The sequence below is a fragment of the Lathamus discolor genome, chromosome 8, assembly GCF_037157495.1.
Source record: "Lathamus discolor isolate bLatDis1 chromosome 8, bLatDis1.hap1, whole genome shotgun sequence".
NCBI lineage: Eukaryota > Metazoa > Chordata > Aves > Psittaciformes > Psittacidae > Lathamus > Lathamus discolor.
The window spans coordinates 18,530,474-18,558,444 of NC_088891.1; the positions used below are offsets into that span (position 1 = coordinate 18,530,474).

The 27,971-nt window shown below is 38.5% G+C and overlaps 1 protein-coding gene across 1 annotated transcript in view; it reads right to left on the reverse strand.

The window, feature by feature from the left end:
- HERC1 (HECT and RLD domain containing E3 ubiquitin protein ligase family member 1) overlaps nt 1-27,971 on the reverse strand; it is a 96,383-nt gene that overhangs the window by 12,163 nt on the left and 56,249 nt on the right. Inside the window, exons 37-63 of the mRNA XM_065688041.1 lie at nt 27,174-27,694; nt 24,320-25,095; nt 22,536-22,734; nt 21,462-21,622; nt 19,909-20,025; nt 19,494-19,725; nt 18,194-18,315; nt 17,719-17,918; nt 16,255-16,523; nt 15,699-15,751; nt 14,338-14,538; nt 13,540-13,714; nt 12,249-12,519; nt 11,226-11,439; nt 10,217-10,473; nt 9,530-9,657; nt 7,671-7,798; nt 6,602-6,802; nt 5,621-5,751; nt 5,207-5,406; nt 4,618-4,732; nt 4,223-4,369; nt 3,616-3,717; nt 2,486-2,659; nt 1,876-2,169; nt 1,079-1,144; nt 836-961 (exon numbers count right to left, since the gene is read on the reverse strand). Of these exons, the coding sequence (XP_065544113.1) occupies nt 836-961; nt 1,079-1,144; nt 1,876-2,169; nt 2,486-2,659; nt 3,616-3,717; nt 4,223-4,369; nt 4,618-4,732; nt 5,207-5,406; nt 5,621-5,751; nt 6,602-6,802; nt 7,671-7,798; nt 9,530-9,657; nt 10,217-10,473; nt 11,226-11,439; nt 12,249-12,519; nt 13,540-13,714; nt 14,338-14,538; nt 15,699-15,751; nt 16,255-16,523; nt 17,719-17,918; nt 18,194-18,315; nt 19,494-19,725; nt 19,909-20,025; nt 21,462-21,622; nt 22,536-22,734; nt 24,320-25,095; nt 27,174-27,694 (5,580 nt within the window). The remainder of the gene's footprint in view (nt 1-835; nt 962-1,078; nt 1,145-1,875; nt 2,170-2,485; nt 2,660-3,615; nt 3,718-4,222; nt 4,370-4,617; nt 4,733-5,206; nt 5,407-5,620; nt 5,752-6,601; nt 6,803-7,670; nt 7,799-9,529; nt 9,658-10,216; nt 10,474-11,225; nt 11,440-12,248; nt 12,520-13,539; nt 13,715-14,337; nt 14,539-15,698; nt 15,752-16,254; nt 16,524-17,718; nt 17,919-18,193; nt 18,316-19,493; nt 19,726-19,908; nt 20,026-21,461; nt 21,623-22,535; nt 22,735-24,319; nt 25,096-27,173; nt 27,695-27,971) is intronic.

Sequence of the window (27,971 nt, forward strand, 5' to 3'; positions counted from 1 at the left end):
GGAATTGCTTGAAGGAGTCCAGCGCAGAGCCACAAAGATGATTAAGGGAGTGGAACATCTCCCTTATGAGGAGAGGCTGAGGGAGCTGGGTCTCTTTAGCTTGGAGAAGAGGAGACTGAGGGGTGACCTCATCAATGTTTACAAATATGTAAAGGGTAGGTGTCAGGATGATGGAGCTAGGCTTTTTTCAGTGATATCCAGTGATAGGACAAGGGGCAATGGGTGTAAACTGGAACATAGGAAGTTCCACGTTAACATCAGGAAGAACTTCTTTACTGTAAGAGTGACAGAGCACTGGAACAGGTTGCCCAGGGGGGTTGTGGAGTCTCCTACACTGGAGATATTCAAGGCCCGCCTGGACAAGTTCCTGTGTGATGTACTGTAGGTTACCCTGCTCTTGCAGGGGGGTTGGACTAGATGATCTTTTGAGGTCCCTTCCAACCCTTGGGATTCTGTGATTCTGTGATTCTGTGATATTTGCTCTTAGTTTTGGCAAACCTTTCTCCTGAGAACTAAGAGAAATCAAAATGTACTCCTGCCTGAGATTTAGTTTTGATCTTTCCATCCTGCATGTCAATGTTATTTTGGAAAACAAAATTGGCACATGTATTATGTTAGAGCTGTGCAGGTTATTTTCAACGCATGCTCATATCAAGCAATTTTGTTTTATCGGATTTCAGTGGCCTCTTGCTGCGACTTTATCAAATAATTCAAGACTTCCTCTTTAGTGAAAACACATGTTTTGGGGGTACTTTACAGTAAATTCAAAAAAGAAATTGAACAGACCTAAGAGCAAGATTTTTGTCAAACTGTACAAACAACACATGGTGATCACCTGCTGAGCCTGAGAGAACGAAGGCGCTGCTACGGGAATCATGACATTTCTACCAGCTTCTGCTAACTGTCCATGTCTTCCTGCTCCCCAGAGATACACATCGCATTTACCTCCCAGGTGCCAATCCTACGGCATAACATAAAAGAATGCTTCAGAACAAGAGTACTTTCAATAGCTTATGAAGTTAAAAAATAAAAAAAAAGGGAGGGTGGGAGAAAAAAACCACACATCAACTATACTAACCTCTGGCCTTGACGTTGCCCAAGACATTATCTGCTCATCCATACCATTGATCCATTTACTGTTATCCTACACAACAAAAGCCACAGTTACTGCATTCAGTATGAGAGATGCACGATTTTTCTGTGATGTAATACGTATCTCCCTTTCTGAGAACAATACTGACATTCAAATGAATCTAAATGGTACAGCAATAAGAATGAGTGTGTGCAGACTCAAACACTTTAATTTCATCCACAGGCCAAGCCTATTTCCTTACTACACCTATCTAGCAATGACACTGTTATACATAACTTGCACTCCAAATAAAAAAGGAAACCAAACAAAATTAATGATGAAGTAATCTTTTCCTATTTACTTTTTTTTATTTTGGCTTAAAATGTTATAAGCTTGCTGATAAAAAAAGTCTTAATCCAAAATTTCTATTTTGGTTTACATATCATAACTGTCGTAAAGACACAATCAACACTAGCAAAATAATCTGGTGTAGAAACACACCAACATGTTACTCTAAAAATACCACTGTAAAGCTCTTCATTTCTTGTTTTTATCACATAGGGAAATTACTGTCACCGTTTTGAGTTGTTTTGGTTTGGCTGTTAACATGCAACTGAGTTGTGATCATTCCACGCACAAAGAGCAACCTTTACAGTATATTCTAACCAGGTAATTAAAAAACAAACTCACACTTACTGCTGGTGTTTATGTTAATGAACATAAATCTTTACAGTTCAGAGATGTCAACTGCACCATCCCATATGCTCAATAACACCACACTGAGACAATACAACACGTTTTACCATTAGGAGAGTAAGCTCATCCTCTGGAACAGGTTCCAGGTCCGGAACAGTAAAGGATTCTGGGAACTGTGCTCCCTTGGCCAGGGCTTCAGCAGCTTTGATGGTAGTGGAGAAACACTCTAGCCAGGCCCATTCTGTGGGGTTCCAGGATGCAGGATCAGGGAGGCAGCTCTGGTGATGAGGTGGTACTGGGGGGTTGCACAAGAGCTGATCCAGGTGAAGGCCCACAGCAAGTGATGCCAAGCACTGCATGTAAGGACTATGAACAAGCTGGTCTCCACAAACCACATGGGGCTAAAGGTGAGGAGAGTGGGAGAACAGATTGAAAGAGCAAAGTTAGAAATACACCTCCTCCAATTCAGAAAGAGGAGCGCTTCAAAGATAGTCCTGGAGAAAAATACTTTGCCCCACACTTCATCAAAGTTTGTCCAACACTTTAAATATTCCCAAAATAGAAGCAAAGTAGCTTTGAGAATACTGAAAGACATTTGCATATAGGATGTAGGAAAGTCTTCTGGGTTCTCTGTGGTGAAAGACTGAAACCAGTTGAGATTCAAACAGCGACCATGTGTCAGACAAATTTGTAAATGCTCACATTAGCTCTTCTTACCTTTTCATAAGCGTACTGCTCCTGAAGCATTATTGGCAAACGTTCCAGGAAAGCTCGCATGCAAGGAGCCATATTTAATCCTAGAACTCCTTGCTGTTTCAGTGCAGTCCTACATGTTGCAAGGACGTGATTGGAAGATATCCACTCTGATGTACAGTTCACTACCAGCACATCCTGTTTAACAGCAGTCACAAGACACACCCGAAATTAAAAATTCATAGAACAGGATTATTCAGCTCCATCAATTTATCACTAATCACCTTAATTTCCATAGGGGCCAGAAACACACAAGCTTTAACATTTTTGTCTCTTGTTGACAAATGAGTGAATAATCTGCTGACAAATGCTAAGGAGTAGCCACCTCCATTTGCCCCTTCCTCACATTCCCATAGCAACACTACGATTATTACTCCAAGGAAAAATACAAACATGGTAATGGTGATAAGCAGAGTTCATTTCAGTGAATGCTGTAACTTTAGTTTAGGATCTGCCTTGTAATATGACCTGCAATATTCAGTCGGAATTCAGAAAATACTTCCTAAGAATCCCAGAATACTTGGAGCCACGTGCAACATGACTCCGGTAGCAGGAGTCATGCCTTGTGCCATGTTAATTTTCATTCATTTATCTTTTGTGATAATCAACTGTTACGGAACTTCTGTTCAGATGCCAGCAGTTAGTGACACAGCAAACATGGAAGTAAATTCTGCTGCTTCTGAAAAATTTCTGAGGCTAAGGCTGCTTTAGATTAAGTTAGATCATTGGAGGATTATTTGCTGGGGGTAAGGAAACATTGCTTCATGCTGCATAAAGAAAAGAAGAAAAAAAAAATATCTCCTTTGCCAATTTTTGTTGCCTATTTACGGCTGCTGCCATTAAACAGAGAAGCTGATCTAACTGGTGTGCAGCATCCTTTATAACCACCACTCAGATGGATTGCACCCTGCCCCGCCAAATTAAACACGGGATACTGTTAAACAAACTCTGTCTTCCCAGGGTCAGGTGAAAGCTGAAAGCTGGAACAACGAGCCTTAAAAATCCAGCAGAGCTGAGAGTTCGAACCCAAAAAAGGAGGGGGATGGTCAAGGCAGACAAATTTGAAAGTACATTAAGACACAGGGTCATCTCACCTTTGATCTGTTAGAGCAAGCAGCTACTCCAACTTCAGGTATCCATACTGCAGTCTGAATAGCTCCAGAACCTATCACAACACTCTGCAATACTGAACCATCCTAAGGAAAGAAATGGCTTGAGTCAGTGTGTATACACAGCTACTTTTCTGTTTAAATACATACAGTCATATTCCAAAAGGATTATATTCTCCTAAACTGTTCAAAAACTATTTAAAAACCAAAATGTTTATACTAAAAGCAAAAAAATCTAGCATTTTATCATATTAAGGAAAAACATAACTAAGGATTTAGAAGTGCTCAATAATCCACATTATCTGACTTTTGGAAAAGTTCAAGAGAATACTGTCCCCAACTATGTGGCTAGTTCTGTAAAACCCACCTAACATGTCCAAGCCTGCAGAATGAATCAGTAGTGGAACTGAACAGTAGAAATGAAATACAAAATGTTTCAATGTTAAGTACTGTTTCAATATTTTATAATATTATGCCATTATTTCATACAATGCTTTTTCTAATGTTTCTAACATACTGGGAGGAGGGAAGGGAGAAAGTTTTAGATACCCATACTAAGAAAGGAATCAGGGCACATCAAAGATGATCTTACCCGTAAAGACCAAATATTCATAAGCCCACCAAGTCCACCAGAGACCAATGCCAGTCCATCAGGACTGAATGCAACAGTCCGAACAGGAGTAATATGTCCTCTCAGTTGAAATACACACTTGACTTCTACTGCTTTCATGTAGCCGTCCTGCAAATTATTTCAGAGTTATGGAACACTGAACTATATACAGAAAACAGAATAGCATCACAGCTTCTGTATTGTGGAATAAATACTGATCATCCTCATAGGGATGAGCGATAACAAAAAATGCAACACAGCCTTTTTTCTTGCAAATGTCCCAGGCAACGTTGCTATTTTGGGTACCTTGCTCGCGTTCTTCTCCTCCCCCAGTTTTGGAATGAGCAAAGAGAATTTCTTAAATTTACTCCTTTTACCTTGGCACTTGCTTCTTGGTCCCACCATCCTTCTGAGCAAGTTGAGCTGGACTGCAGTGTGATTACAATGTCCTGGGGAACAGTCCAGACGCACACCAAACCGTTGTGGCATCCTCTAAATGAAGTCAGGATAAATCATAAATGTATTAGCTGACAAAGTATCAGTGGTGTGGTACCAACTTAAAATATCAGCAGTCTTCACCACCTTCCTGTTAAACTATATGGTACCAAGTAATCTGATTTCCCAATGTATAAATGGGGTTTTAACTATTCTCTCCTCCCCTTCCCCCCACTTTTCAATTTTTCCTAACAATATACTCTCAGAAAAAATATTTGTATGAAGCAAAAAAAAATTCAAGCAGGACCACCACACACACGTCCTGTGGGATGGAGAAAACAGTTGGTAACATGACCAGCGCCACTCTTTCCATTTGAATTCTGAAGCCTCATGAATCTCATGGCAAGTGGGTTACTGACTGAATGTTTCTTAAACAAAAAAAAGACAAAACTCTTCTTTATTCTGGCACTAAAGACTGGTAGAAAAGACCTGCAAAAGAGCTCTAGAAGCAATGAAAAAGAAACTACATACGTGGCTAGTAAAAGCTGCAACTTGGATCCTTTCCCAGGAAGAGCACACCAGGCAATGCCATTCACAAGGGCTGGATGTGACAGTGAATGCAGGCGTCTCCAACATCCTCCCATATATCCCCAGAGTTTCACTGTTTCTTCTTTGGCACATGTCAGAAGAATCTTACCAGTTGGATCCCACTTCATACTAACAATCATATCCTATTCGATTGAAAAAAAAAAAAAATTAGAAGTCAGCATGAAGTACCATGGTAAGAACAGAGAAAATTTAACTCTTAGAGCTAATATTATGTTTAATAGGCATGTGTTCTTAACCTGCACTTGCTTTTACAAGCAGCTTTCAAGCAGAGAAAAGGTCTTATACAGATCTTTACCTACAGAAATCACCCATTAGTTTTTAAAAGATGAATTCTACCTTATGTGCGTCAACTAAAACGATTCCTCCTTTTTCAAGTGGCTCCTTTGTTCCTATTAGCAATTTTCCATCTGAATAGCCAACTGCAAATGGTCTGTCTTCGCTGAACCAGGCAAGGCATGTGACAGACACTACATAAACAGACAATGCAAAAATTAAATCAACTGAATTCAACTTCATCCCAGCCAAAGAGGTTTGGCAGTGCAATTCTCTAAAACAGAAAGTGAACATTATCCCCCCCCCCCTCCACCCCGCTACTTAACATATCTTTGGCCTGAAAATTTTCTTGAATTTGTATGGTAAAGATAAAACTGAGTGCCACTGGAATGATAAGTGTAGAGGTTATTTCGTAATAGGTTTTTTTAAATTCTTTTAATGAAAATAATTGCATTTATATTCCTGACATGGTGAAAAGAAATACGCTATGGAAAAGAAAAATAGGTAGACTGAATCCTATACACGTACCTGAGACAGGGATGCTTCTAACAAAAGCAACTTGAGCCTTTCTTAGCATGCAGATATTGCCTCACTAGATTCTACAAAAAAAGTGTGCAAATTTCCTGAAGAAGCAATATGCTGCTCTACACAATGCTACCAAAAATGTGCTATTTGATGTTCCCTAGGACTGGTACTATATAGGAAAACCAGCAATAATTCAGTAATTCAAATGACACTGGCTACAAGTTATCTGTAGACACAGCAGATGCTGCAGGGAATCTATACTGATTTTATACAACGGCAAAGAATGTCAGGATTTCACTGGGTTGCTAGAAATGATTTGTCCCTGCTGCAGGGCAATCAGGGTATAGATGGAGATCCCACAGACTTTTCTCCTCCCACCAACACAAGGGACTGATGCAAGTAAGGTACCAGAAGTCATGTCCCACGCACAGTATTAATTAAAAAAAAAGGGGGGGGGGGGAGGGCAGAGAAAGGATTCATAATTTGAATTTCTACTTAAATACTGACACAGGCACCTACCATCCTTTCTGTAGCAGTGTTCCAGTTCTAGCCGGTGCATGGCTGAAATATCTACAACTTCAATAAGACCAAGAGATCCATCCATACGACCAATTAATAATAGTTCTGGAGCATCACCTGTCCATGTTGCAGCTGGCCCTTCTTCTGGCCAAGCTAGAGCAGATACCCAGTGAGGCTGAAGATCTAGTAATCCTTTTCCTCCTAGGAGCCCAAAAAGTCTTTTAAAACTACTTCATTTTTGTAAACAAAACAACAAAACTACTTTCCATGGGAAAGTATCAGGAGTTCCTGTTTAGAGGCAGGTAAGTATACTACAAATTCATGGGAGTTACAAGACTATGAAGCAACATGAATCAAAAGCTTTTCCTGGACAAGGTTCAGACCCCTCTGTCACAATGCAGTCTTATAAATTTGGCTAATTTAATAATATTTCTTTTACAATTGATGTTCCTCATAAAATATAAGATCACAATCCTCTGAATATTAGAAATTTTACTGAAGTTATTCATTGCTAATTTATGCATGTTTCTTCTTGTACCCTTTTGCTTACATAGCTGCTTTTTCTCCCCAAGATTCTCCTAGAGTTATCTTCCTAATGCATTTATTTATAAGCTTCTTCCTGAGACACTTTCGTTCAAATATACGAACCAAGCTCACTCATTCTGTCTCATTAGAATACATTCAAGCTAGCTGATCACTTTAGCAATCCTTCCCTCCATTTCAATTTTTGCATTCTCCCTGCTGCATTTAGAAAGGTAAATCTTACAGAGTACAGAAGACAGTATTTACAGACAAAAACAGCTAAAAGTGGTCAAGCCCCACACCTAAACACTTCTGATTCAACAAGGACTCAAATGCTGCTCAGTTTTCTTGTGAACTAATTTTAAATCACATCTATATGTGGCTAGCACCCACCTGTAATTAAAACTGTTTACAAGACACTATGGAGGATGGTAGGCATTTAAATTGGAGAGCACACACAATTTAATACTTAAGTAAACAAGTATTCAATAACGTAGCAGCTTTCCTAGAAATAGTCTGTATTACAACGTTTTGACAGGTAGCATACCATTGACTTGCCAGATGTTCACCATCTTTTCCGTAGCTCCAGCCAGATACTTGCCACTGATGCTCCAACAGACAAGAGATAAACTAAGGTCACTGGGTGACCCCAGACTTTCTTCTGAATCACCTTCTCTGTAAAGAGATAAAATAATGCCATTTTGAAAGATCATTTCCTTTAAGCAGACATGAAAACACAGAATTCATTAAATATCTGAGTTAAAATCTGAAGTTCTCCTGCCATCACTGTGGATTTACATAATGAATGTTTCTGCTCATAGATCCATATTGTCTTTAAAACCACTTCAAATTACAGAATGACACACTAGTTATTTCCACAGTGAGGAATCTGAAGTTAGAAAAGCAATCAGAAATTAGAAAAGCAACCTTCATTAATTTCACCTTTTTGTAACTGGAATTTAACAATTTTGGTGAGAGCAAAACTTTCAGGGAAGTCACGAAGTGAAGCAGAACAACTTGGACAAAAGAAATGGAAGAGGTACACTTTGCACTCTAGGTTGAACTCCTTCTCCTCTCATAGTGTGGTTACACTTCTGCTAACTGTAACAGGACCACCAGTACGTTTTACTACCCTTAATGTCATTCAGGAGGGGCACAGTTTTCACCGATTTAAGCAGCAGGAAAACAGAGGCTATAATATTGCCAGGATGCATATTGTAGGCCAAAGCCTGTACCACCCCCATGTTTCTGAAGACACAGGAGGCATGTTGGGAGCGTTCCTGCTTAAGCAGGAGACATTTAATTTGTGAATAAAACAGATAATGGGACATTGTAACTATTATAAACAACATTAACTTATTAACATAACACGTGTAACAATATTAACAGGTAGCAATACTATATCAGGGAATAGTAATCTAAGTTCAATCATGTTCCTCCATATTCTCACAGAAAAAGGAGAGCATTCTACCTAAAACAAGGAATAATGCCTTTTCATCTTTAAGGTCTAAAATCCGATTCTACCTTTAAAGAAGAACTGGCACTTAGCCACTGCAATAAAGAACAGAAATAGAATTGTGTTGCATTTGTATTTATAATCATTATTGATACTGTTGGCAATGAAGCCCATGAAAGTACTTAATTGAGAATCTACAGCACACTTTTCTGCCATATGACTAATAGAAGACCTCTGTTAAAGAAAGATGCTGCTCTTACTGCTATCTTCTTAAGTCAGGTTATGTCATTCCATTTATTCCTTTTGAGGCAGCATCTAACAATAGCAAGCAAACAAGAACTAAAACGATCAGTAAGAAATTATCATGAAACAACCTCCTAATTCACTATTGTTTCGTCATTCTCCTGGGTTAAACTCACCTGGGTTGTACTAAAGAATTAGGTTTTATTCTTTCCTTTTTCTTTCTTCTTTTCTGGACATAGTTACACAATGATACAAAAGTACTCAGCTCCTGAATTCCACAAGTCACAGATTTTTTGACACCTGACCCAAATGACCACACTTGTAGTTGTCATGTTATATGTTGGAACCGTCCTCTGGAACCCACTGAAGGGATAATTCACATTTTTTTTATATCCCACTGAAGGGATAGCCACTTTTTTTTTTTTTTTTTTTTTATGACAGTCCCTTACGGTTTTTATTTCACCTATTTCTCTTATATGAATTAACAATAATTTTAAACAGCTTTAACATGATCTCTTTATATTAATTCTTATCAGCTTGATACTTAAGTTCAGTTTTAGGCTATTTAACTTACTTTGCACGCCATAAACAGAACAGTCCCACAGAAAAAATGCGAACATGTTAGTGCAGAGATACTGCAGGGTTGGCTCTTTATTATCTTGCACAGCTTAAATTAAGTATCTGACTGATGTAAAGAATCAACTTACAGCTTGTTGAGCACACACGTCTGCTGCAATGAGTACTGCTTCTTTGTAACGTTCCATACTCTTATGGTGCCATCATTTCCACTAGTTGCCAAAAGTCCCTTTTTATTGCACCAAACACATGTCATGACCTACAAATACCAAAGTCATCATGGCAAAATGGTAATTTAAAGCTTCAGTATGTTTGTTCACTAATATTAAGCAAACATCAACCAATGGACAGATCATTAGCCATGTTACTGAAATACGTTGTAATAATCAAACAAGATGCATTTTTCTACTTCAACAGCATTGTGTACTGTAATTAGAACATGCTTTATAAGGAATCTATACTTTGTTCAGACCCCCGCTCCACAGGCCACTGCTGCAGAGAATATTGGACAAAGATGTTCACTACTAAGACAGAAAAATGAATGCAAACCAAGATCTAGTCTAAGAAAAGATTTAGAATGATTCTGCTGACTTCATGTACTTGAAGAACACTTTTATGTCCCCTTTAATGGAACCTTCAAAGAAGCTAAGCGTTTCTCTACATCAGATGTAAACAATAACTTCATCACCAAAAAATTAGTTCTTGTGGGAAATCAGAAATACAGTTAGTGCATCTGTAAATTAATAGTATTTGACTTTTTCTGTATTCTGCAAAAGAGACTATTAACATCTACGCAACTGGGCAGAAATGATGCTTACCCTGTTCTGATGAGCCTCTAATTTTATGAAGGAACATTTTCGTAAGTCTCCCCCCATATCAGCAAGGGTTTGGGGAATAGTTTGATTATCTCGATCGTGTGCTGCAAGAGTTCTCACCAGCTGCTGTGCAGCCCACTGCCTATGTTGTGAAGATAACCTTGAAGAGAGGCAGCAAGCTGCTAGTGCATTAGCCAGCTCCAGAGGGCCTACAGCAGAAGGATCATAGGAAGGATGGGCATACAAATGGGCAATTAAACCTGCTTAAACAAAACAATGATACGATGCCTAGATGAGTACCAAACAAGTACACAAATGAACACAACATTAGCCATAATTTCCAGAACAAGATAGAGATTAACAAACATCTTACAAGAAGGTTGCAATTGTGTTAACTATGAGAAAAAACACTCTTCTGATATCAAGAGAAAAATAACCCCCTTTAAAATGTCACAACCCCCCCTTAAGAATGGTATTGCAAATAGCCTTAATCCCACCATATGGAAAATGGTTGTTCAAAGAGCAAGGACTTTCTGAACAAGAAAACACCTCCTCTGACAAAGCTGCTGTCACTGCTATGCCCTTCTCTCCCTTTATCACAGCATCAACCCGGTGCTGAGGCACAGAGGTTGCTTTTTGGTTCCCTGACCTCTCATAGCAGAAGCAGCACAACTTCCTGTGTCACAGACAGCACAGTACTTTGGCGGCACTAATCCACTGTTATTCCCCTTTATTTCATTAGGTGGCACAACCGAGACTGAATGTCTTGGCTATATGGCTTTGAGTACAGACACACACACACACACACAGAGAGCAGAAAATGTAATGATGTAATATCATATTTCTAAGTAAAATTTGTTTACTAAACTATAAGATTACTTCGATTAAAACAAGTTTTGTACATTTTTGAGAGCATATTTAACAATATATTATTTTAGCAAGTCTCTCCTTAAATATAAATGGGTATTTGAAGATTTAATCATTAACACTCAAAACCAAAGCTGTATCATACCTTTCTTTTCAATTTCTGCTTTATCATAGTTTGGCCTCAGTTTGGCCCCTTTGTCTGCCAACAATGCTACAAGTGCCTGAGTAACCACAAAATTTGGTGATGTGACCAGTTTGTTCTCTTCTGCAATTCCTCTTAAAAAACTTGGCAAAAATTTTCTCTGAATTGGATCATCGACTGTTGTCAAGTTTACACCAGTGGCTGCAGAAATCAAATTCTAAAAATAAATCATTAAAGACAATAAACACCAGAAAGATCAAGTTTGGAAAACAGTTTTAGTCAAACAAATCATACAGAGTTTTAAAGATTTTCAGGTTTCATAGAATCACAGAATCATTTGCAGAAATTCTCTACACCCAACCACTTTCATTTTAACAGGCAAAGATCTCATACAGTATGTAATCTAAATCCCTGGGGAATACCTGGTCTTAATGGAAGCAACTATTCAGATCCAGTGATTAAAACATAAGAAAAAAGAAGGTAACACGTAACCAAGTATCCGAGGCAGGAACTAAGGGGCTTATAAAAGAACTTCTTATAATGTTATGCACCTGGTGGTAGGATAAAAAGCAGTAACACAGAATAAAATACATCATCCCATCCCACACTCCTATTTCCCCACAATTCTGTTTCAGAATCAGAAGAACAATTAATTACTGATACATATGAAATCCTGCTGCATGTCCCCAGCTGTAAGCATCTCTTTCTAAATGTGTTTCACATAGAGTTGACTCAATTTAAAAATCCAAAACTTTTAACAGAAAAACTGTATCAATACAACAAGCACATGTGCTTGCCTCCACCTGAAAAGACTGCTCAGCAAAAAAATGTAGTTACTTGATTTTTACTAACAGTAAAACACACCCTTGTGCAAAGTCCTGAACCAGATTTGTGAGGAGATCCTCAAACTGAGGGCAGTCTCATCACAGTTCAGAAGATAAAGCACAAATTATCAACATGTACAAGACTGATTGCTTCATCTCATGTATCAATAGTTGGATATCTGTGTTGAAATAACAGTCCTACCTGTGTACATAACTGTACCAGCAGTTTTGCAGCACTAGGAGTGTTTGACGCCAAACAGCCTACCGCTGTACTCAGATAGGCAAGACAAGATATAGGCTTGCTTGTTTTGCTGTGTATTCCCCTGGATCGCTCTGCTGAAGTGGCTGCAGTGGCTGGACTCGTGGAAAGGCCTGCTCTGCCTGCTGCGGCCAGGCACATCAAACGAACCAGTGTCCTGATATCTGTTAATCCCAAGGACTCGAGACCAGCTGCCAGGCTACAGCTGGAACCACTGTCAAAAATGAACAAAAAAGCTCTTGGTTTTCTTAGTATATTCTAAAAGAAAGTACTGTTTACTTAAAACTATTCCCGCACCATTAGTGAACACTGTCTGTTTGACTAGCTGGACAGGGAGGAGAGAGAAATGAAGCTGCAGTTCCTCCCCTCCTTTTCTTTCAAGCTGAAAACAAAAACACATTACAGACTCGCTCTAGCAAAAATCCATGAGCTTACTGGGAATCATTCATGAAGAAACTCACAAGGATAATTCATATTTAGAGTTATGTTATGACGACATTCACATGTACATGTTGGATCTCTGTGACGTCTTCATAGTTGCACAGGTATCTTGTACTAAGCCAGTTTTTAAATCTTCGTATCCCACAGACTCCTGTATTTCATCTTCTTTCCTCTGATGTTTACCTCGAAGTTCTAATACTTAGAATCACATAATGGTTTGGGTTGGAAGGGACCTTAAAGCTCACCCAGCTCCAATCCCCTGACATGGGCAGGGACACCCTCCACTAGCACAGGTTGCTCCAAGCAATGTCCATCCTGGCCTTGAACACTGCCAGGGATGGGGCAGCCACATCCCAACCTGTGCCAGGGCTCACCACCCTCACAGGGAAGAACTTCTTCCTAATATCTCATCTAAATCTCCACTCTGTCAGTTTAAAACCATTTCCCCACGACCTATCACTATATGCCCTTGCCTTGAACAAAATGCTACTTGCTGTGAATGAAGGCAACTTGGAACAAAATCTCATTGAGAAAACACAGTATCTTTATGTTCTGGATGGCTGATACTACTGCAGTTCACTTTCTATATAAGATGTTGACTTTTTTTCCCCACAAAGTTTGAAAATAAGAGTTCAAAAGAACAACATCAATGAAACTTGTTCACTTAATTGGGTATAAGCACAAAAAATGAGAATTGCTTTCCCAGATAGCTTAAAACTGGATCCCTATCAAACACAACTTGGTAACTAGTTCCAAAAGAAAACGTAGAAATGATGCCAAGGATGCCACAAACCTGACAGACAATAGTGAGAGTGCTCTCATAACCATAGTTCTTGCAAGGAGGACTTGGGCAGCAGCTGTCACTCTTCTCAGAGCCATAACACGGTCATGTGGATTTACGAGGGCAGCTGCTTGTTCTCCTAAGGTTATCCTGCCAGAAGAACTTTTTTCTATAGAGCCATGACAACCTTGGAAATAATGATGATTTTCATTAGTGTTTAAAGAGAAACAAAACATTTTCTTACAGTAATAAGCACAGAAGCGAATTTGGCCTAAGTTTGTAAATAAATCCTCAATTTTTTGAAGTTTCATACATACAGAACTTAGTGCTAATGACTGAGAAGAAAATACACTCCTGAAATACACTCCATAAATCCATTATTCCTTATTGTCAAAAACGGGTGAGCACAACTTAACAATACTCAAGTTAACATTAATCCACCTGTTTCCCTTTTCCATTAGAGGGGCCTACAAACTTAAATACTGATCCTGCATTTCAAGAGGCTGGTCAGTAAGCTCCAACCTAAATCCATGAATCCATCTTTGGACTCTGCAAACATGCTACGGGCATCCACTGTAGGACTATGGTCACATTTTTATTAGTAAATCAACGTTTCAAGCCTTCTGGCAGTGTAAAAGCCTCACAGTCCTCTCTCCAACTCGCCTGTAATGAAAAGGCAATTTAGAACCTGTCTTCACTTCCTTGGGGCAGGAGGCAGGAAAGACTGTTGAAATATTTCTGCATCGCCCCTGTAAAATCACACCAAAAGGGAGGCATCTGTTCTTTGAATTAAACTCATTTCAAAATTACCTATTTGCATCAATGTTTCTTCCATACTGTTGGTGGCTGTCACCATTGCAACTGAAGCACCCAGAGGGTCACTGTCAGGGAACTGTACAGGTTCAGGTACAATACGTCGATCATTTAACCCAAGAGGTCCTGCCAGTAATTCAAACTCCTCTTCTCCTGTTAGCTTTTCATCCTCGTCTACATCTAACATATCCCAGTCTTCTAGAATTTGAGAAATATAATTAGAATTAGTTATAAAAGCTGAAATGTTAAACAATTACCATTAATTAGAAAAACAATACAGGGTTTAAAATGTAGACTGCAATCTGCAACATACTCATTTTAAAAACTCATCTTCTGATGTTAACAGACACAACATAGTAAATCAGAAAATAATAATCCCGCTCTTGTCCCTATTCATTACATTTGATCTTCTACTGCAGAGAAGTTTCATGGAAGATTATCTGAACTGTCAAACTAGCTGGTTTTTAAAAACACAGAAATGAGAGGTCATCACATCTAGTGCAAGACAACTCCAAAACCTGGAGTACAGTGAAAAGCACAGACATACAGCTGTGCTTTAACTTAAAACAGGCGCACATTCCAAAGGACTGAATAGTAAGAAGAGATGCTAGAAATTTCTGGACTTCATATTTAAAAGTATGCTCAATTTCTTAGTTTGTAATTGTGCACCCAGACTTCCCCAACCATTTAGACAAGAAGTCAACTCATATTTACAGATCCTTCCTGCTCTATCTCACTTCTCATACAGTATCTGAACACTTTTGACCTACTGGAAGATGGACTTGCTGCTAAGTTCTGGAGCACTCTTTTAGTCTTAGATCACATGGTAAATCATACAATTGCCATCATACAAGCTACAGAAAGACCCAGAGTCAAAGAATCATCTGGGAAAGGTTTTCTACAGTCACTAGAAATAATCTATTTAAAGTGAAAGGCATCATCAGGACACTCCCATTTAGTACAACGGTCAAAAAAGCAGCCTAATGGCAGACTTCTGCGATTCTAACTTCTGTTAATTAACTTCTCCTACAAATACAGCCAAAGAAGCGTATTTGAACACAAGGCTTTGTATGTGCAATTCTGGTATAACATCTACCCACAGGACCTTTTCACCCCATGTTAGGTATTTGCCACTTCAGCTACTTAAGGTGAAGACATGGGAAAAAATGTCACTGATATTTTCTTTCATTTGAACTAAAAAGGAAAAAAGTTTTAAAATAGTACACCTAATCTGAAGAATATTCTAAATTATACTTTCCTGTACCATTTCATGACAAGTTTGTTTGCATGGAAGTACTTTTATAGAAAAATAAGACAAGTGTGAAGTATTCAGTATCTTCAGCAACTTAAAAGCATACCTTCATAGACACTGTCTTGTTTACCTATTAAATCAGGAGCCTGGCCTTTGTACCTAGAAGAAGAAATAACAAAGAAAATAAATGAATGGCTCTCATTTTACATATATGCACAATAATTTTCAATTTGGTTTACTATTAAATTACTTGACTGCTAGGTGAATATATATATGTGACTTCTGGAAATGGCTAGTAAACAGAGAAATAAATAAAGAAGCTTCTGAAAGTGTCGGGCGTGTGGGGGAAGAGAATTTTGCAGTACTAATATGAGAAAGGCCAATACAACATTGAAAAAGGAAGTTCCCAAAAGTCAGTAAGAGTAGGCAACATACCAAGAAATAATTCTTTGCTTTTCATGAAAAAATAGAAATATCAAGACAACCTTTTTTCTAAATATTGAATACAAAGAAAGATTTTAAGCCTCAGTTAAAATAAACAAACTCTGCTGGGAATTTTTACTTCTCCAATCAAATTCTTGGAATGCGATGATACTAAGTACTTTTAACTTGCTTCCCTTCTTTACACAGAGTAGTCCATCCACTGCCTTATACTACTGTACCTTTCTGAAGTTGATGTTTTGGATTTACTCTTCAGGGCTAAATATTTCTCTCTGCAGATGCCACACAGTAAGTAGTAAGGATTCCCACTACCACATTCACCACCAAACCACCCATCCACGTAAGAACCATTGCTGCGATAGCCCTGGCGGTTTGCACTGCGACCACAGCCTGGGTGGTTTCTCTTCATGTGCTGATTGAAGCCAACCACGCTGGATTCACACAGCTCACAAACAACTACTTCTTCTCGGTCTTCAGATTCACAAACATGCTGCATAGGAAGATTTTCACATGTTATTTGTACAGAATAAATATCTTCACACAGATATAAAACAAGGCAATATTCTCTGGTGGATGTTCCCATCCATTTCTGTTACACACAAGGAGTGATACTTCTATGGTTAACTTGCACAAAAGCAAAGCAGAAATAGACAATAAGAAAAAGCAGACCACCTCAGAACGGGAAAAACATTCCCTAGTACAGTTTCAGGTAATCAGATTTTCCTATTTCATTTCAGATCTGACCCCAAATTCCTGGCAGTATAACTCTGCTAGCTCACATTCTGTGCTGTCTTTAAGTTACCTGTTTCTCCACAGAACTAGACAGAGACTGGATGCAACAAAGAAAAACAAAAATCCTTTTTTACCCCAGCAATTGCACTTTCTATTTACTGAGCAACAAAAATTATTTTTTGTGTCAATAATTTCTGAGGTTTTGTCAGAATATAAAGTTCATTTTTCTATAATGTTTCAGTACATTATAGAAAATACAGTAATATCATGGTAATATCCGAGTGAAACAAGCTCTCTGATCAATTCTATCTGCCCACTGAAACTTGCTTCCATATCAGAACCAGGTAACATCTTAACTAGGAAACAAAACTTAAGTCTTGTGTATTGCTTGTCTAATTTGACATGGATAATATAAAGACTAATAAACTGCTGTTACTCTATTTCTTTTCCACCTGAAACATATTTTTAGAGAATGAAATGTCTAAATTAAGAAAAACTGATTTAAGTGCAAATTATGTTGCTACAGATCAGATATTATTATTATTTCAAATGGAACAAACATTTACAACTGTGTTATCTTACACAGCTAAGCAATCTGGAGCCTCTACTTGTTTTCTAAGTGAGATCATCAAAACAACAACTGTACTATTGCATATTTGTTACATACTACTTGTTCTCATCTTTCAGGGGAGGGAGGAGAAAAACTATGTACATGTAAAGTGCAAAGCAAGAAACACAAGAAAGCACTATTCTTAATCTAAAATTGAAGCAAGAGAATACAAGAGGATTTGACACATAGATGGCATTTAGTAAGATATTTTCAAACAGGCTATAAGCATATGCATGTTACTTCCAATTTAAAAATACGAACATGCAAAAAGCAGTAAGTTAAAGCAGTAAGTTAAAGCAGCCCCCGCTGCAATCACACACACCCAGGTAGGCCAATCCAATACCTCTGGGATCCACATTCCCAGAATATCATTATCACTAGCCAGGTCTTGCCCAAACATAGCTTCCATTGCTTCATCGTCAAGGTCAATTTCCAGCTCCTCATCCAAGTTGAAGTCATAGAGTGCCCCTGGATCTTGCTGCAAAGATATCCCTTCTCTTCGGCTCTGGTTCCTGTGGGCCTGTACAGAGCGGTATAATCCCGCTCAAGTAACAAAAACAAACACAGGAAAAAGAAAAAACAAAACAAGAAAGCAGTCCTTTTATTTTGCATGTAATAAAGATGACTATTATCTTTTACTTCCTTTGGCTTTGTTTTTAACTCTTCTGCTAAATATAATCTACTTACTACCACATAAAACAAAACCACAGATACACATATATGAAGGAGAGTTTTATGACTTTGATGCTAGGTACCAATCTCCCTCCTCTTCATTTATTGGATCAGCAAGGACCTTGCAAGTCTTGCAGGATACTTACCAGCCCGTGCTAGCAATGTTCGCGCAGCTAGATCAAATTTGTGTCTTCTCGTTACAGCTGACCGACTCCTAGGAGGAGGTCCACTTGCAGAAGCTGCATTATCCACATGATCCATATCAGGGCTACAAGAATTAGTAATTTACACATAAATCAAACCAAATTTTAAGCAGCCACACACAGTAAGTAAGGAAAAAATAATAAAATCATATTTATTGCTTTTTTCTTATTTCATGGAAAGAAAAAAGGGAATTCTGAATTCAAGCATTTTCAGTTGCACTACAGCACATATTTACTGTGTCTCACAGGCTTTTGACTGGTACTGTGAAATTCACCTCAAACAACTTAAATGCCGCAATCTCAACACTGATGCTTCCACAGTGCCTAAGCATTGCAGAAATTTAGGGAGAGCACTCATTTTATGCTATCAATGTTAGCTACAGCTCAAACTAGGTTTCTTCTTTCTAGAAGAAAAAAAAAATACAAAAATCAACATTTCTGTTGTTGCTGCCTCAGCCATTCCTCTCATGCCCAAAATCTTTTCCAAAACATGAAGTTACTCAGTAACACTTGTTGCTTTGTTTTTCCCAACTGAAATCTATGAGATCTCCATGAAATGGCAGTTTAGCCAGAAGGAAGCAACTGAGGAAATTTTAAAATGCATTACCTCAGTAGGATCAAAGAATCTGAACAAAGAAGCGTTCTCAAAATTACATCTTGTAATTGCCCCCTCACTATTAACAAAAAAGCTGGTAGGATTCCTACGTGTCATTTAAAAATACAACTATCGCTTTGAGGATTAAAAACAAACAGAAGAGAAACAGAGATCTTTCCTCCTTGTTTAATACACAGTTTAGATCTAAGGTTATGAAGGTGACTGAGAACATGAACTTCAACTCTGTTTCATCCTCTCTGGGCAAACCAAGAATTTTTTTTACAAGAAAAATGTAGAAAACGCATGGTCAGGAATACACTGAAGAAAAAATAAGTACTATTCCAACGAAATTTTGTGTCATTTCTAGGTCTTTTAGGTAAAACAGGAGCAATGTTTTTTTCATTCCTCCTTCGGTTTTTTTTTTTTTTGAAGGAAGGATGCTAAGTTACATTCTTCCCCAATTCTGTGCACAACCAGTACTGGAAAATGAAAGCATCACATACACCTAGTTTGTGTCTTTGCTTTCACTCATGTTGCAATAAGGTTCAAAAGTGGCATTACAAAGTCATGTTCTGTCAGCAACAATGAACTTACGAGCTTTTTGGCTGCAGCAACAGATGACTTAAGGAAAAGAAAACTAAATTTTACCTTTCACTAAAGCCTTCCTCCATTTCAGTAGCATCAGCAGAAGGGATATCACCTGGTGACTGCAGGTAACAATGATCACTACATTTTCCACTGCTTCCAGAGACTATTGTTCCATGTCGTGAATCTGCAGTCCCTTCTGACTGGGGCTCTTCATCATCTTCATTTCCAGGGTGCTCTATCATCCACATAGCCAGCACTGTGATATTCTGTGCATCTGCTTCTCCTCTGGCACCTGACAGCAGAAAAATCACAACTTAGAATTGTATTCTACCACTGATGGCCAAAAAAAATTGATTTTTTTTCCCATTAATTATTATAGAACTTAAAAATTAAATACTGCACTGGGAAAAATTGTTCAACATTTACCTAATTTATTTTTTTCCCAATTTAAAGGGATATTATAGTTATAAATTACCTGTAGCTTCCATAGCTTTTGCTATTTGCCTGAGGGAGAACCCCATTTCTAACAGTGGAACAGCAATAGCAGGAGGAGGAGGGGATGTCGAAAGTCGGCTGCTTGGATCGGACAAGGCTTAAAAGACAGAAAACATTAAATGTAAAGTGCATAAATCTTTCTCAAGTGTTATTTTACTAGATATGTTGATGTATTAGCTAGCTCCAAATAAGGGAATAATTGCCTTAACAACTTTTTCTCTACTACTTTCTACAAACTATTTTCTTTAATGAAACCAGTGTTCATTCTTATTGACATATATATTATATAAGCGCCTGTTTAACCAAGTAGGATACTGATGATATTCAAAGATCTATTTATTTTAAGATATTTCTAAGAAGTTTATTACCATTTAAGACTATATTAAATTATTTATTTATATTTAGGTAGAGTAAATAAAGTTATCGTTGACTGAATCATCAAGATTCCCAAATATTATGAGATCACATTCTTTTTCAGGTACACAGAGACCTCAACCAAGCTGATGACATAGCTGAAAAATCTCTTTGCAGATGATAGCTAAATTTCTGTGCAAAGAGACTATCAAAAGGTCAGTTACTGCCTCCAACCCACGGTTTGCTTATCATGTGCCTTAAAAGTGAGGCCTCATCAATGAAGGTATCAACAATGTCCTAACAAATACTGCTGTAAAGACAATGTCATGACTAAAAGAACCAACCAATAGCACGGATTAAGACCAATAATATAGACTGGTATCAGTCAGCAGTTTTAAAAAATGAACTTTGTTCTCAGCACTGACTATGAAATCTCATGAATCTACTTTAACTCAAGTCTCTTCTGTTCATACAAACCACATACATACGGGCTTGCACCTTTCTTTTTGCTATTATCTCCTTTGCATCACAATACTCATTTGTGCTCTTTAGAAACCCAAGATTCTAATGCATCAATCTGCTCAGCCTCCTAGCTATGCCAATCTGTATGTATACAGGAACAGAGCAAGTTTCTATCTTGAGAAGTACAATGCAGGCAGCAATAAAACGTTAATGAACAGAAGCCTCCCATTACCTTCATATGATTCCGGACAGAAGCATGAGGAGCCCATAAAGGCTGGACAGCCCTTTTTATCTCATTAAACAAGATCAACTGGCAGGAGATATACTGGTGTATGTATCGTAAAATATACCAATTCTTGTTTCCCATGTGGTACATAATCTAACAAAAGCTAGAAAATTAGCGCACTGAACAGTGGCACACAAGCAAGGAAACAAGCCCAAATCAGAATGACATTCTGAAGTAATTACCAATTATATCACCATTCTCATTTTATACATGTAATCCATTCCACAGCTTTTAAAAACTGATTTAATTTGCTCGATCAAGTCTGCAGATAGGCAATCTATACCTTTTTGTACCAAGATAGTAATCAAAAGGTTTTTGAAAATGCTTTGCATGTTAGGTTGCATGAAAAAGAAATCCTGTTGGCTTTCAATATCTTAAAAAACTACACTGAACTTCTGTGAGGTTACTACCTGTAGTAACTATGAGTTTACCTGTACGATTGGCAGGCCTTGCAGACTGGGAATCAGGAGAAGTCAGACTTTGTCTCCTTCCAACTTCATCTGAAGGAGATGTTGGTAAAGATGATATTGGAGGAGTCTGAGCACGTCGTGCTGGAAGTACAGTCGTAGTAGGATAACTGGAGAACATTTGCCTTTAGAAAAGAACAACATACATTTATATTACAAAGAGCTATGATGTAAAAGGTCTGACACAGGAAATATATCAAATAAGAGAGCACCTGGCAAGGCATACTTTACAGCAATTGATTTTTGTAAGGGTAAGGCAGAAAGCATACACTGAGGTGGGCAGAAAACCCTGTCTAAACAGCTCGTTCCTAACCACGTTTGCCTGGAAAGTTAAATTCTAAGTATGCACTTAGAAGAATCCCTTATAGACCAAGAGCTGTCCCATTTCCCCACTTTGTTCAGAACTCACCTTGAGTAATACATCAGGTGAGTATTTTACTTTCACTGTTCTGGTAATAAGACATTGTTCTGATTTTTGTCAAATTGTATCTGCAAAACCTCTAAGAACAGAGGTCAGATACATCAACAGAATTAATAAACTTAGAACAGGACTCTATTCAGTGTAAAGCAGATTTCCTTCTACATCACAAACAGCCTCTGTGGATTAACTAGGTTTATCTTCCATTTCAGTATGTGAAGGTAGGATGAAACAAGGTCTTAGCCTGCAGGATGTTAACTACAAACTAAGATCTACTCCAGTTTGAGAATTAACAACTATCTGTTGAAAATACAGAACTTTATAATTTAAACTACCCCAAAAAAGCATGAGAACTGAAGTACAACATAAGGAATTTTCTCCTTTCTTTAAGAATTCAGACGGTACACATATACACGGTGTACATTAAAAGCTTATCAGCTTTTTATTTCTAGAAATACATGTGCTACAAGGCAAAGTACCAAATTAAACTCTGTCCTCTGCAGAGGCAGTTCCTGACAGGCAACACAGATGTTAACATTTTCAAAAGACACCTATATAAACCACACAACTGGCTCCCCGCACCCACAATATCATACATACTACAAATAAAGATATCTTACCTAAGAAGACTGAGAGGCATAACACCAGGTGATTCTGAAGCTGGAACTGTTTCAGTATCAGTTACTGGAGTAGTAGCAGTGGTAGTATCCTCCAGAGAGCTGCTCATGAAAGATGTCGTGCTGGAAGCAGAAGGGCTGGTTGTAACTGGTGTTTGGGCTTGCTGAGACTGATCACCTTCTTCTACCTGTTGATCTACTTCTGCAATAGAGAAAAGAACATTACAGGAACAGTAATATCATCGTGTACAGCAAAACAGTAGCTGTGGCTAAACTTTTATTTAAAGTCCCCCCCAAAGCAAGGGGGAATTTTAAAAACGCACACCACACAAATACTGCAGCCAATAGGTCATGGACTTCTGCAGAGAAATCAGTCTGTCAGCTCTTGCTGTTGTCCTGTTGATACAAGGCAAACAGTAAACAAGGCTTTCCAGATGAAAACAATCAAAAGAAGTGTGACTAGCAGGTCGAAGGAAGTGATCCTGCCCCTCTGCTCTCATGAGACCCCACTTGGGAGTACTGTGTGTGCAGTTCTGGTGTCCTCAACATAAGAAGGACATGGAGCAACAAGTCCAGAGGAGGCCATGAGGATGATCAGGGGGTGGAGAACCTCCTGCATGAAGATAGGCTGAGAAAGTTTTGGCTGTTCAGCCTGGAGAAGAGAAGCTGTGTAGAGACCTCAGAGCAGCTTCCAGCATCTGAAGGGGCCTACAAGGATGCTGTAGAGGGACTCTTCATCAGCGACTGCAGCGATAGGACAAAGGGTAATGGTTTTAAACTTACAACAGGGGAAGTTCAGGTTAGACAGAAGGAAGAAGTTCTCTACTGTGAGGGTGGTGAGGCGCTGGCACAGGTTGTCCAGAGAAGTGGTAAATGCCCCATCACTGGCAGTGTTCAGTGCCAGGTTGCACAGAGCCTTGGGTGACATGGTCTAGGGTGAGGTGTCAGGGGGTTGGAACTAGATGATCTTAAGGTCCTTTACAACCCAAACCATTCTAGGATTCTACACCAGATCTTATGATATTTAGATTTATGATCATAACAGCTAGGATTAATGTCTTAGACAAAAGCAAAGGAAATTTCAGATATGGAAACAGAGTTGATAAACTATAAAGCTGTCTTGCATCCACCTAAGTAACCCATTTTTTTAAGGTGGAGGTGTTTTTTTGGTTGATTTATAAGTGCTTAAGACAGTAAAGAATCAGATACCACATTATCTTTAGTATTTTAAATATTTTTTCTTTGTCTAAACTGATTAAAATGGCTTCCCTGAGGATGCAGGCTGTAATACACAAATTTTTAAGAAGAAAAGGAATTACACAAATCTTCTCTTCAGCTTCTATTAGTACATTGCCAAATATCTCAGGAGAAAACAAAACCAACCAAACCAACCCCAACTCCACAACAGATAAATATCTCATAAAAAATACCCAAGGCAAACAAAAACCCAACCCAACCCACCTTCCACAAATATCCACACCCCCCCCCCAAGAAATCCCAAACAAACCTACAACTGATAGAAGAGCTTTTTCTTAGAAACACAGGTTACTTACACCCCGACCCTGCTCACCGCCATCTGTTGCTATGACTGCATACAATCACAGTTAACATGATATTTACATCACATGCAAATCCTTCTGACAACTACATAGAGAAGTGCTCCTTTTTAAAAAGTATTAAATGCAAATGAGAAACCCTTGTATTTCTGTTATTTGTTTACCATTACTATTAATTTTAATAGAAATAAAAATAATTAAGCATATACCTCCACAGCGTTTAAAACATACCTTGTTTGAGTCTGCCACCAAACTGATCCTCCAGCAGCCCGTGAACCACTAACTTGTAGATCATAGCTTGTGCTCGTTCTAGATCTGCCAGTCCTAGAGCTCTCTTTATTGGTGAGCGCATGACTGCGCGTTTCACCATGTGGCGCATGAGGAACTGCAGGGCAGCACGCATCTCAACATCCTCATGAACAACCGGAGAACTTGCACAGTCAGAGTTGTGACCATTTTCTGCCAGGACTTTTGGTATTAACAGTAGCTCAGCATATTTACTACAACTAAGAAGAACGCTAAGTGACTTCATGGCACCAAGATAAAGATAAGATAGCTGCACTGCTCTGATTTCCGACTGCACTATATCATGATTTCTTGGAGTATGTTCGTGATTCTTTTTTCTTCCCTCAGCAGGTTGGTGTTGGGATTCCATACCTAGTGTTGATGGTTCTAAGGAAAAAGAAGCAATTTCATTTTCCGACTTAGAGCTCGTAGTACTATGTCCTTTGTTATCATCAGCAGTTTGTCCTAATCGTGAATCTGATCCAACATCACCCTCTGTTTTCTGGTCCATTTCCCCTTTATCTTCTGATTCATGCCTGTGTTTTTTCTCATGCCTCTTGGTGCTCTGCTTTCCTGTATCTTCATGAATACCAGTCAGATAGGTAAGATCCAGCAACACCGTAGCTGTCAGCCCACGAAATCTTGCAACATCAAAAGGCAGCGGTTCGCAGGGCTCCAGATTATACAATGGAGTATCACTAGGCGACCAAAAAGTTGGGAAGCTTTAATAAAGATCAGAATGACACAGGAAAAAGCAAGTGAGGGAGAGACAGGAGGAAAGTACAGGAAATAATGTAGGCAAAGTAAGATGTAAAGTATATTTACTAAAATAAACAAACCAATTCTAAAAATTAAATGGAAACAGGGGAAAATGAGGTTATGATCAGAAAAAAAGGGAGATACAGTATCAGAGTAAAGGCAACAACACATGCACGGGGTTCCAACAGCAAGCATTAAACCCTAGAAGCGTGATGGAAGCTATCAATGCTGTGCTGACAGACGTTTCTGCTAATTACTTAGGAACATATAACAGCCTCTTACTATGAAAAACCACCCTGAGCCAAATTTTACCATCACACCTGAGCTGAATTTGTGAACAGGTATAAAAGCTTAGAAAGAAAACACTCCAAAACTTTTTTCACATCAAGAAAAAGCTTTCATTTGACTCCATGTTCCTGTTCAAACTATTCATCACAAGGAGCACACTACTGATAGCTTCCAATAGTTTCATCTCTGGTTATGCCAGGGCAGATTACATGGAGAAGACAGCGACTTCTTAAAAGCAGGTCAGAAAACCAAAGAAGCAAACATAATATATGTCATCCATCTATACTCAGTGATATTTTGTTAACATTTAGGACTGTTACACTTGATTAATTTTCACTATAACCAGGATAAAAATTCACCAGCCTATACTTCCTTTGTATTTTCTACACATCTACCAGCTAAGGGACTTCTAAATCTTCCTTTCATTATCCCAAAATGTTTTCCCATCTTACGTAAACTTCTATCTAAAAATGAAAGCAAGCTTGGTCTCTGTTTTAATTAAGAAGGTACATTCTGAACTCTATTCAATGCATTACTAAGAGCTTGCCTATGCTCAAGTGCTTCACTCAACTAAAATTCCAAATTATTTTAAGGGCGCACTTACTTTAAGGCTATACTGTCACATGCACATACATAAAAATTTGTATCTGGAGCTAAATTCAACAATCAACTGCACATCATACATTGTTAAAGTGATGATAGCCTTTGCAGAAAGACAAACTAGGTATCATGCAACAGTTCTAAGAGGTGAACTGACCTCAGTTATTTCAGAATGTAATTGTAACTGGTGGCAAAAAAATGATTATTGCTCAATTCCTCCAGAAGATGACACTTCAACTATAGCCAGAAGGAGCTTAAGAAAATTACTGAATCAAATCTGTTCCACATAAAAACACAGGCAATTCCTGTGAGAGCACTGGGGAGCCCAGAGAAATCACTAGGTTCATTTCAGTTTCCCTCCCAGTGCCTTCCCTTTGAAGGCACATCTGCAAGACCGGTGCAAAAATGAGTATCTCCTTCCAACCTCCTCCCCAGTTTTCACCATCATCTGCAGAACAACTTCAATGTTAACACCTAATACAGGGGCACTCTTTCAGCTCTCTAAGGCAGGTCACAGAATGAACAAACACTACTTTGAGGCAGCATTGATTTGAACACAATCATCCAACAAACCATAAAGAACATAATCTTCCCATTTCTTGACTTTAACTGCCCCATAAGCCCCACAGAACAATTTCCAGTTCCCTAAGAAGGGAATGACAATGCAGCAGACATCAGTTCTCAACTCTGATAAACCAAAGCAGGGCTCTCCTTACAATCGGGTTTGCCATTTGCAGTAACCCCCAGTAAAATCTGTTATTCAGAGACATAATCAAGAAGCTGTAGTAAATTAAGACATGAATAATGTTTTAGTTAGCCAATACATACCAATTCTAAACCAAGCAATCCTCATTTCAAATCTAGGAAAACTGGCAAGTCCAGTCACATGCCAACTCTGAAATCTAGAGGCCAAAACTAAGAAGTCTAATGATACTTTAATCAGTACAAACCTATCAACTTAATTTTTTATAGACATGTTATTACTAAATACCATAAAAACTTAAATATTATATTTATTTTAAAAAGCTAAATTTTGCAGTCTAAGCTTGAAATAAATGATCAGCATGACTCCAGTGTAAAATGTATGCTACTTCTGAAGATTTTGAAGCACAAAACACCACTAGACTGTGAAAAGTGCAGGAAACGAGCATACCTGATAGTAATCTCTGCTTCATCCCACTGGACCTTGGCAGATGTACTGCCTTCCTTCACTACTCCAAGCAAGGTGGCATGACGTCCAGTTTGCTTGTGTACACATCGACCTCCAACTCTAAGACCAGCATCAACTCCACCAATTACTGCTAAAACAGGCCACACTTCCACACAGAGCATCTTCAGCTGCAGTTCTGAAAGGTCAGCCAGACCATGCCTACTGTGTTTGCTTTTCTCCTCCTCTTTATTTTCCTTCTCCTCTCTCACCTCATTCTCTTCTCGACTTTGAATTGAGCGACTCTTCTTCAGCTTTTGGCCTGCTTCTTTAAGACATGTTTTGATTTTATTCAGTCTTTCCACCATTTTTTTATTGATGCAGTGTGTCCAACGGTCTGTGCGATGAAGGATACGAATGAGTTGGATAGTGGCTTCTGCCAGCACTGCAGCAACAGGACTACATATGGGGTCACCAGGCAGCAAATCTCTAGGTGTTCCACGCATCTGCATATCACAGATCTTCACCTACATGTTTAAAGAGAACAGTTTAAAAGTTATCTTCTCAATGTTCCTGAAGAAGCTCATTTTATTTAAACACAGGAGTCTCCTGCTGAATAGAAAAAATTACTATCACTGCCTTTTTTTGCTTGGGATCCCTAGGAAATCCACATCAACAATGATCAAAACCTGCATCCCTTCAAACTCAAGGATGCTGAAATTACAACAGTTCATGGTTTCTCACGTAATACTAACAGGAATTCCTAATACTGCATTCTCACTGGGAATGCAATATTGTATGTAG